Source organism: Carcharhinus amblyrhynchos, chromosome 34 (assembly GCF_965287045.1).
Source record: "Carcharhinus amblyrhynchos chromosome 34, sCarAmb.v2.hapA, whole genome shotgun sequence".
In the NCBI taxonomy this organism is placed as follows: domain Eukaryota; kingdom Metazoa; phylum Chordata; class Chondrichthyes; order Carcharhiniformes; family Carcharhinidae; genus Carcharhinus; species Carcharhinus amblyrhynchos.
In genome coordinates this window covers 3,248,376-3,260,010 of record NC_137357.1, presented here as the reverse complement: position 1 = coordinate 3,260,010, position 11,635 = coordinate 3,248,376, and the positions used below count along the sequence as shown (strand labels likewise).

The following is an 11,635-nucleotide window of genomic DNA, read 5'->3' as shown; positions in this document are numbered from 1 at the left end:
CACATTAGCAACATGTAAGAGGCATCTGGATGGGTACATGACTAGGGAGGAAATAGAGGGATACGGACCAGGGAGGGACAAGGTTTTTTTCTGTAGTTTAGCAGATTGGTCAGGACATTGAATACAGGAGTTGGGACGTCTTGTTGAAGTTGTACAAGACATTGGTAAGGCCACACTGGGAATACTATGTACAGTTCTGGTCACCCTATTATAGAAACTAGAAGGAGTGCAGAAAAGATTTACTCGAATGCTACCGGGACTTGATGGTTTGAGTTATAAGGAGAGGCTGGATAGAGTGGGGTTTTTTCCTCTGGAGTGTAGGAAGTTTGGGGGTGATCTTAGAAGCTGATATAAAATAAGGAGGGGCACAGATTAGTTAGTCAATATCTTTTCCCAAAGGTAGGGAATCTAAAACTAGAGGGCATAGGTTTAAGCTGAGTGGGGAGAGATACAAAAGTGTCCAGAGGAGCAATTTTTTCACAGAGGGTGGTGAGTATCTGGAACGAGCTGCCAGAGGCAGTAGTAGAGGCGAGTACAATTTTGTCTTTTAAAAAGCAATTAGACAGTTACATGGGTAAGATGGGTATAGAAGGATTACGGGGCAAATGCAGGCAATTGGGACTAGCTTTGGGGTTAGAAAAAGGGGTGACATGGACAAGTTGGGCCAAAGGGTCTGTTTCCATGCTGTAAACCTCTATGACACTCTGACTATTTAGTTGGGGCATCAGGATCGGCATAGGCTTGAGGGGCCGAAGGGCCTGATCCTGTGCTGGACTTTTCATTGTTCTTTGGTGAAATGCCTTTGTGTGAAGCTGCCTTTCGAGTTCCGTGGCTTGCCATAGTCATGTAATCTGAGGCCATCTTTGCTAAAACGAAGTCTTTGGACAGATGCTATTTTATCCAGCACAAGAAACATACTCCAGGATTGATCTATGAGGCAAACCAGCTGATAGCCAGTTAGTAGCTGCACCCTGAAACATTGTGGATCATCACCCTTCCTGCTGACTTTCCATCATTCAAGTGGAACCTCCACTGGGAATGCCCATGGCCTTGTTTTTGGAATATCATCGAATCGTAGAATCCCTGTTGCAGAAGGGGGTCATTTGGACCGTCAAGTGTGCACCGACCACAATCCTACCTGGGCCCTATCCTCAAATCCTCAATTTACCCTGCTAATCTCCCTGACGCTAAGGGGCAATTTAGAATGGCTGATCTACCTAACTTACACATCTTTGGACACTAAGGGGCAATTTAGCATGGCCACCGTTGGAGTGTGGAAGGAAACCAGCGCACCTGGAGGAAACCCGTGCAGGCGTAGGGAGAATATGCAGACTCCACACACAGCGACCCAAGCCTGGAATTGAATCCAGGTCCATGGTGCTGAGAGGCAGCAGTCCTAACCACTGTGCCACCATGTCACCCCAGCATGGCCTCACAATAAGGGGGAGCAGATTTAAGACTGAGTCGAGGAGGAACTTCTTCACGCAAACAGTTGTGTATTTATGGAATATAGGAAGGAACTGGTCTGCTTCCTTGCTAATTTCTGAAGTCTCAGCTTGGTATTGTTTGTTGTATTTGTCTAAGGGAGATGTCGAGTCTGAGCAGTAACTATGATAGAACATGTATGATGGTCATGGGGGAACCATTGAATATGAGCTCCCCTAATAGGCTCTCCCCAGTAACGAAGGAGCCAGGGGTGAAGGGGTCTAAAACAAGCTCATCTGAGGCTGTCAGACTCCAAAAGACCATATAACACATAGGGACAAAAATCAAGCCATTCAGCCCATTCCCTGCTCCACCATTCGATCATGATACGTTTCTCATCCAGATTCTCCTGTCTTTTCCCTGTCACCTTTTGACTTCTTTACCAATCAAGAACCGATCTATCTCTGTCTTAAATGCACGCAACGACCTGGCCTCTACAGCCTTCTATGGCAATGAATTCCACAAATTCACCAAACCCTCTGCCTGAAGAAATTCCTCCTCATCTCGGTTCTAAAGGATCATCCTTTTACTCTGAGGCTGTGCCCCTCGGATCCTAGTCTCCGACTGATGGAAACATCTTCCTCACGTCTGCTCTATCCAGGCCCCCTTTGGGTGCCGTACTTACGCAAGGATATTTTGGTCTTGGAGGAAGTGCAGAGGAGGTTTACTAGGCTGATGCCGGAGTTGAGGGGGTTGAGCTATGAGGAGAGGCTGAATAAACTAGGCTTGTACTCGTTAGAGTTTAGAAGAATGAGGGGAGATCTCATTGAGACGTATAAGATGATGAATGGGATGGATAGGATAGAGGTGGAGAGACTCTTCCCGCTCAGAAAGGACAGTAGGACTAGGGGGCACAGCCTCAAGATAAAGGGGGGGCGGTTTAGAACGGAGTTGAGGAGGAACTTCTTCACTCAAAGGGTGGTGAATCTCTGGAATTCTCTGCCCGTTTGAAGTGGTGGAGGCTACCTGGCTAAATATTTTTAAGACGCGGGTTGATGGGTTTTTGATAAGAGAGGGGATTAAGGGTTATGGGGAAAGGGCGGGAATGTGGAACTGAGCCACGACAGATCAGCCATGATCTTATTGAATGGCGGGGCAGGCTCGAAGGGCTAGATGGCCTACTCCTGCTCCTATTTCTTATGTTCTCAGTATTCTGAAAGTTTCAATAAGATCCCCCCCTCATCCTTCTCAACTCCGTCGAGTACAGACCCAGAGTCCTCAAATGCTCCTCAAGCCTTTCATTCCTGGGATCATTCTTCTGAACGTCCTCTCCAAGGACAGCACATCCTTCCTGAGATATAGGGTCCAAAACTGTTCCCGATATTCCAAATGTGGTCTGACCAGAGCCTTATAAAGCCTCAGCAGTATATCCCTGCTTTCATATTCTATTCCTCTCTAAACTTGTGACTAATCCACACTCTATAAATGTTGAAAGGGGTTCAGGTTCCTCTGGGGGGGGAAAAAAAGGGTGATTGGTGATAGAAGACTGGCCTCAGTAAGATTATTATAGAACATAATCACATGTTATGTATAGAACATTTGGCTTCTTGCTATTCCATCATCAGATTACTACCAGTCATTCTCTTTAGAGTGATATTTGGGTGTTTTCCCTTTCCCGCAATTACCTAGTCCTGAACACCCTAATGTTAAAGATACTGCCGTTGGACTTGCAGTGACAGTAATGTAGACGGAGTCAATGGATGGGAGGCTGGTTTGCATGATGGACTAGGTTATAGTTCCTTGCAATCTTGGGCAGAGCAGGAACCATACCAAGCTGTGATATAGCTGGAAAGATTGATCTCTATGGTGCACCTGTAAAAATTGGTGACAGTCGTAGCAGACGTGTCAAATTTCCTGAGAAAGTAGAGGCGTTGGTGGGCTTGCAATCTTTTCCCCTCTCATCAGTGCCAAGAAAAGCTTTGATACCCTCCTTGCACTCAAGTCCATGAATCCTCCTTCCTGCAGCTGAGGCAGGAAGGACTGGGATACATTGATGAGAACACCAGACGCTAATACATGGAGAAGTCTCGGGGGGGTTGGGTGATCCTGTTGTAATCATAGAGCCAGTCCCTACTTTGCAGCAACGTCAGTTCAGGTTGCTCCCCACACTCTGGGCACCTTTTAATGAGTGAGTGTTACAACTGAATATTCATCCATTCAGTGTTTGGAGAATGGGATCTTTGGGTTTCTCCCATCCCGCCACAAATGTCTTATCGCTTACCTGCTGTGATTTACGCTTCACCAGGCCAGCGGCTTTCTGCACGAACGTTCTACATGCATTGCAGGTGTCATCATCCTGAAAAACAAGAATCAATTTGTTGGTATTATTGCTAATAGTGAGTATCCTTCTGTGACACAATCTTTTACAATGGAGTTTCAAATTACTAAATTGCGATAACAATAATCTCTCCCTCAATGTCAGTAAAATGAAAGCAATTGTCATCGACTTCATGAAGCGTAGGGGGGAACTTGCCCCTGTCTACATCAATGGGGATGAAGTGGAAATGGTTGAAAGCTTCAAGTTTTTAGGTGTCCAACAACCTGTCCTGGTTCCTGCCCCCTCCCCCTATACCGACATTATAGTTAAGAAAGCCCACCAAAGCTTCTCTCAGGAAATCTGGCATGTCCGCTACAGCTCTCACCAATTTTTACAGATACACCATAGAAAGCATTCTTTCCGGTTGTATCACAGCTTGGTATGGCTCTTGCTCTTACTGAGACCGCAAGAAACTATAAAAGGTTGTGAATGTAGCCAAATCCATCGCGCAAACCAGCCTCCCATCTATTGACTCCATCTACACTGCTGTCATCGGTAATGCTTTGTCTATATTTCTTGAACCCTATACAGACAAAGCATACCATTCATAGAGTACGCAGGGGAGAAGGAAAGGAGATGGTGCGGAATGTAGTGTTATATTTATCGCTAAGGTGTAGAGAAAGATCAGCTTAATATATGGTAGGTCCATTCCCTGCTGCCATTATGGTAGCAGGGAAGAAGCTGTTCCGGAGTCAGTTGGTACGTGTCCTCAGACTTTTGTATCTTTTTCCTAATGGCAGAAGGTGGAAGAGAGAATGTCTGGGGGCCTTGATTTCACTGGCTGCTTTTTCCGAGACAGCGGGAAGTGTAGACAGATGGAAGACTGGTTTGCCTGGTGGTAACCATTCTATGACTGTAAGAACACATACACAACACAGACACTAAAGGTATATCATGATAGCCCAGGTAATCTTAGGTGTTATTATCTAATTAATATCAGGCAGTGATTGGATATAGTGAGTGTTCATGCCGATAAAATCCTGCATCTGTACCTATTACTGTAGCACTGAGCCCAAGAAGAGATTAACAGCTAATGTAAATATGTATGAAATATGATGAGCACAAACTATTTTGTGTATCCTCTCATGTTTTCAATCTTTCCTAAAGTACAGTGTCTAAAATGGGGTACAATATACCAGGTAAAGTTAAAGCAGTGCTTTATAAAGGTTCATCATGTTACGGGTCAGCTAACCACATCAAACATTCAGGAGATTTAGTAAGTGAGAGGGGTGTCCTCACTCTTTTCCTTATGCACAAAAAACATTGCATTCGGAACCACTCACGAGTTTAGGCCTTTTCCATTCGGTCTTCTCACACTTGGACACCACTTTGCACTCGCTGGCTGTCTTCAGGTCCTGGCATTGTTTGTCATTGCTGTGGGCACATCCCTTGTTTGTCTCTGCCAAACTGGCCACAACTGAAATATCAAATTCAGATAGTCATTGCTCATGTCAAACACTAGATTTTACATTTTCATTCCCTGCAAACCAACTGGAATCATAAAATCATGCAGTGCAGAAGAGGACAAGTGAGAAACACCCGAACTCCCACCTATTCCCACTTGCCAGCACTGGGCCCATAGTCCTGAATGTTATGGCGTGTTAAGTGCCCATCCAAGTACTTTACAAAGGATGTGAGGTATCCTGCCTCCACCACCCTCCCAGGCAGCGCAGTCCAGATCCTCACTACCCTCTGGGTAAAAATGTTTTTCCCCTAAATCTATGTCCCCTCATTACTGACCCTTCAAGTAAAGGGAAACAGATGCTCCTTCTGCACTCTTTCTCGTTTAATAATGTCGTTTATAATAGGGTGACCAGAACTGTACACAGTATTCCAAGTGTAGCCTTACCAATGTGTTATACAACTTCAACAAGACATCCCAACTCCTGTATTTAGGTTATTTGGCAGTAAATGTATTTACTACCAAATAACCTGTTGGACTTTAACCTGGTGTTGTGAGACTTCTTACTGTGTTTATCCCAGTCCAATGCCAGCGTCTACACTTCAATGTTCTGACCAATGAAACTAAGCATGCTGAATGCCTTCTTCACTACTCTGTCCACCTGTGACTGCATTTTCAAGGAACTATGAACCTGTACCCCGAGATCTCTTTGTTCTGTAGCTCTCCCCAATGCCCTGTTGTTAACTATGTAAGTCCTGCGCTGGTTCAGTCTGTCAAAATGCATCACCTCGCATTTATCTAAATTAAACTCCATCTGCCATTTGTCAGCCCACTGGCCCAATTGATCAAGATCCCATTGCAATCCAAGATAACTTTCTTCACTGTCCATTATGCCACCAATCTTGGTACCATCTGCAAACTTACTAACAATGCCTCCTATATTCTCATCCAAGTTATTAATATAAATGACAAATAACAGTGGACTTAGCACCAATCCCTGAGACACACTGCTGATCACAGGCTTCCAGTAAGAAAAACATCCGTCTACAACCACCCTCTGGCGGCTTTTTAAGAAGCTAATTTTGTATCTATTTAGGTACCTCACCCTGGATCCCGTGAGATTTAACCAACCTTGCGGTACCTTGTCAAAGGCCTTGCTAAAGTCCATGTAGACAACATCAACTGCATTGCCCTCATCAATCTTCTTGGTTACCCCTTCAAAAAACTCAATCAAATTTGTGAGACATAATTAATTAGTGAGCAAGTTCCTTGGGGCTATTTATTTTCCTTGTCGCCACTCCATAGAGCTCAAAGTCCCTTCACCAGATTCCCTTTATTTACCAACTCTATTCTACTCCTCAGAGTGCTTCGGATACAAAGTCAGAATCAGGTGTGCTAGTGGACTTGACACTCTCGTATTGACACACAGGTGAGTCTCCCTGATTGGGCAGGTAATTATGCCCTCAATGAGGGAGTTCAAACTCCAAGAGGCCCACCTCATGGGCCTTTGAGTACAAAGAAAATTACAGCACAGGAACAGGCCCTTCAGCCCTCCAAGCCTGCACCAAACATCCTGCGCAACTGAACTAAAACCCCCTATCCTTCCCCTACTATATCCCTCTATTCCCATCCTATTCATGTATTTGTCAAGATACCCCTTAAAACTCACTATTGTATCTGTTTCCACTGCCTCCCCTGACAGTGAGTTCCAGGCACCCACCATTCTCTATGCAAAAACTTGCCTTGTACATCTCCTCGCCCCTCGCACTTCAAACCTGTGAACCCCCTAACAATTGGCTCTTTCACCCCGGGAAAAAGCCTCTGACTGTCCATTCTGTCCATGCCCCTCACAATCCTGTGGACCTCCATCAGATGGCACGATGACTTAGTGGTTAGCGCTGATGCCTCTCAGCGCTAGGGACTGGGGTTCGATTCCGGCCTTGGGTCACTGTCTGTGCGGAGTCTGCATGTTCTCCTCGTGTCTGCATGGATTTTCTCCGGGTGCTCCGGTTTCCTACCACACTTCAAAAGATGTACGGATTAGGTGCATTGACTGTACTAAATTCTTCCTCAGTGTTCCCAAACAGGTGCCAGAGTGTGGCAACCAGGGGATTTTCACAGTAGCTTCACTGCAGTGCTAATCCAAGCCTACCTGTGACACTAGTAAATAAACTTAAATGTTCCAGTTGGTTAGGACCTTAGTTAAGCCTCATTTGGAATATTGCGTACAATTCTGGTCGCCACACTGCCAGAAGGATGTGGATGATTTGGAGAGGATACAGAAGATGTTTACCAGGATATTGCCTGGTCTGGGGGATATTTAGCTATGAGGAAAGGTTGCATAAATTTGGTTTGTTCTCATTGGAACGAACAGTAGTTGAGAGGTGACCTGATGGAGATTTACAGGACTATGAGGGGCATGGACAGAGTGGACAGTCAGATGCTCCCTCCCAATGTAGAAAAGTCAATCACCAGGAGACACGGGTCTAAGGTACGTGGGGAAAAGTTTACAGGAGATGTGCAAGGCAAGCCCTTTACACAGAAGGTGATGAATGTCTGGAATGTGCTGCCCGGGGAGCTGGTGGGAGCAGGTACAATAGCGGCATTTAAGGGGCATCTAGATGAGTACATGAATAGGATGGGAATAGAAGGATATGGACTCCATAAATGCATAGGGTTTTAGTTTAGGCACACATCATGGTCGTTATAGGCTTGGAGGGCCGAAGGGCCTGTTCTTGTGCTTTTTTCTTTTGTCCCATTAAAAACTATCGCTTTGATCAAGTTTTGGTGACATCCTGACACAAAGCTGGCATGATCTAAAAAACAGGTCATACATCCATTTTATCACGATTTGCAGGGAAGCTTTTTTATTTCAATTGGAAAAGCAATTCAGTTGTCAGGGCTTCCAGCCAGAAAAGATCTCTGCATCGCAGCTTCTTACGTTGCTGATTACAGTACTGTTCAAGCTCTGAGGGCCTCCACTGATGTTTTAAGAGAGCTTGGGTGTTGTCCCATTACCTTGACAATTGCTTTACACTGACTCAATAAGTTTATTTATCAGTGTCACAGTCAGGCCCACATTAACACTGCAATGAAGTTACTGTGAAATGGTCAGGCTGCACGGTAGCACAGTGGTCAGCACCACTGCCCCACAGCTCCAGGGACTGGGGTTCGACCCCTGGCTCAGGCCCTGTCCACGCGGAGCCCGCGCATTCTCCTCGAATCTGCGCACGCACACCCCCCCCCCCCCAAAAGACGTGCAGGTTAGCTTGATTGGCCATATTAAAAAAAAATTGCCCCTTAGTGTCCTGATATGCATAGGTTAGAGGGATTAGTGGGTAAGATATGGGGGTAGGGCCTGGATGGGATTGTGTTCCATGCAGACTCGATGGGCCAGAGGACCTCTTTCTGTACTGTAGGGTTCTATGATTCTAGTGGCACCGCCTCAACACCCAACACAATGACAACTGCAGTGCTTTCTCCTGGTGCCAGGCCCCCAGTGGACAAAATCCCCCAGTGGCCACACTCCTGTTTGCGTACGCTGAAGGAGAATTTAGCATGGACAGTGCACCCAACAAGCACGTCCTTTGCACCATGGGAGGAAACCAGAACACCCAGAGGAAACCCACACATTACAAGTCATTACAAGTTAGGACGTACAATAAACCATTCCTTGCTTGAATCTTAACGATCTGCATCACGGTCTTTAAATAGTTAGTCATTAGACCAAACAACAGAGGGCATGTTATCCTCTGACTCTGCAGCACTGAGGTATTTGCTAAGATTGTGTGTTCCCTTGGCAACAGATATTACCAATACCCAAAACTTGCCAATTTGGCAGATGATGACCGGGCCCTGGAATTGGTGCAATGGAAAAAGCTTATATACACACCATACATTCGATAATTTAAAATTGTTTTCAAGATATTAGGCTATGAAGTTTTTAAAGTTTATTTTCTTAGTGTCACAGGTAGGCTTACATTAACACTGCAGTGAAATTACTGTGAAAATCCCTTAGTCGCCACAGTCCTATGTCTGCTCGGTTACGCTGAGGGAGAATTTAGCGCCTAACCAGCACGCCTTTTGGACTGTGGAAGGAAACCGGAGCACCCAGAGGAAACCCACGCAGACATGGAACAGAATGCTCAGACTCTGCACAGGCAGCGATCCAAGGCTGGAATCGAACACTGACACTGTAAGGTAGCTGTGTTAACCACTGTGCCGCCCATGATTAAATCAGCCATGATTGAATGTTGGAACAGATTTGATAGGCAAAATGGCCTAATTCTGCTCTTACCACGGCTGATAAATTTTCTAACCCCATTCTCCTGCCTTTTCCCCATAATCTGTGACCCGCTTACCAATCAAGAACCTATCTATCTCTGTCTTAAATACACTTAATGACCCGGCCTCCATAGCCTCCTCTGTGGCAGTGAATTCCACAGATTCACCAAACACTCTGGCTGAAGAAATTCCTCCTCATCTCGGTTCTAAAGGATCGTCCCTCTACTCTGAGGCTGTGCCCAATGATCCAAGTCTCTCCGACTAATGGAAATACCTTCCCCGTGTCCACTCTATCCAGGCTTTTCGGTATTCTGTAAGTTTCAATAAGGAACCGCCCCACCCCATCCTTCTAAACTCCATGGAGTACAGACCCAGATTCCTCAAACGCTCCTCCTTCGTCAAGCTTTTCATTCCCGGGATCATTCTCATGAACCCCCTCTGGACCTTTTCTAAGGCCAGCACATCCTTCCTTAGATACGGGGACCAATATTCCGAATGTGGTCTGACCAGAGCCTTATATAGCGTCAGCTGTACGTCCTTGTTTTTGTATTCTAATCCTCTCGACATGAATGCTAACATTGCATTTGCCTTCCTAACCACCAACTCAACCTACAAGCTAACCTTCAGAGAATTACGAACAAATGACTCCCAAGTCCCTTCGCTCTGCTGATATCTGAATTTTCTTTCCGTTTAGAATATAGTCTAAGCCTCTATTCTTCCTCAGAACTCCATTTGCATCACTGCCTGTGGACACACAGGAGTCATTCAGCCTCTGATCTTCGGGTAAGCGTTCTCCAAGGCAGCCTTCATGATGCATGACAGCGCAGAGTTGCTGAGCAGAGACTGATGGCCAAGTTCCGCACACATGAGGACGACCTCAACTGGGATCTTGGGTTCATGTCACGCTACCTGTAACCCCCACGATTTGCCTGGGCTTGCAAAATCTCACTTACTGTCCTGTCTTTAACCTGTTTAACCTGTTTAGCTCTTTAACCTGTTTAATGCTATCTCCACTCATATTGTCTGCACCTTTAAGACTTGATTAGCTGTGAAGGCTCGCATTCTTATCAGTATTTTGTAAACTGAGTCTGTGCCTTTATATGCTCTGTTTGTGATCAGAACTCCCCACTCACCTGACGAAGGGGCAGAGCCCCGAAAGCTAGTGGCTTTTGCTACCAAATAAACTTGTTGGACTTTAACTTGGTATTGGGAGACTTCTTACAGAATGTCAGGCGCAGGATTGTAAACCTCGGGTTTCGCAGGACAGAATCATTCTGGTAGCAGGGGAGGGAAGGCACAGCAGCACAGCTTTTCACTGAACTCAATCTAAACACAGCCGGTTCACTGAACACACTAAGTGGAAACACGTTGACAATTTTGGTTACAAGCTAAGCAACAAGAACAGTGTGAAGCGATAGACACTGATTGTCAGCAGAGTTCTGCCCTCTGTGAGTGCGCGTGAGGTCCCTGTGTGAAAAGTATTTCACACAGCAGCCAACACCTTACCTGGAGCGAAGAATAACAAGGCAAGGCACGTAAAGAGAGACATCTCTGCTTTCTCACTGAACAAACCACGCTGACTCAGTGTTATAACAGCAACAACAATCCTGATCAAGACTTTACCAGCCAATGACAAAATAGTGAATGTAAAACAGGAAAAGCCTTTATCCACACCCTGATTCATCACAGCAAGCCAATCCTTAAAGCAATATCGCCTTCAGGCAGTCTGTTAGTATTAACATTTCATGAGCAGAGGAACATTCCTTTAACTTATTCTCTTCAAAGCTGCCGGCGTGGTAATTCACGAGAATTTCAGATTTCTTTTTTTTTTGAGGGATTATTCACTGTGTTCAGTCTCTCGCCAACATCCTGCCTTAAATGTCAGAAAATCCTGCCCTCATAGTCAGGGAACAAAATTCTTTGTGGCTTGAGTAACGGATGAGTGAGTCAGGCAGGCTGAGCTACCCAAACTTATTAGTGTTTGGCCGGCACGGTGGTTGGCACTGCTGCCTCACAGCGCCAGGGACTTGGGTTCGATTCCAGGGTCATCGCCTGCGTGGACTCTGCACATTCTCCCCATGTCTGCGAGGGTTTCCTCCGGGTGCTCTGGTTTCCTCCCACAGTCTGAAAGGCATACAGGTTAGGTG

General features: G+C 45.7%; 1 protein-coding gene across 1 annotated transcript in view; it reads right to left on the bottom strand.

Annotated features, from left to right (window-relative positions):
• The window catches only part of LOC145361402 (prosaposin-like), a 41,471-nt gene extending 30,343 nt beyond the window's left edge, over positions 1-11,128 (bottom strand). Inside the window, exons 1-3 of the mRNA XM_080217119.1 lie at positions 10,995-11,128; positions 5,086-5,219; positions 3,707-3,781 (exon numbers count right to left, since the gene is read on the bottom strand). Coding sequence (XP_080073245.1) covers positions 3,707-3,781; positions 5,086-5,219; positions 10,995-11,037 — 252 coding nt within the window. The 5' untranslated portion in view covers positions 11,038-11,128. The remainder of the gene's footprint in view (positions 1-3,706; positions 3,782-5,085; positions 5,220-10,994) is intronic.
• Between the last annotated feature and the right edge of the window lie 507 nt (positions 11,129-11,635).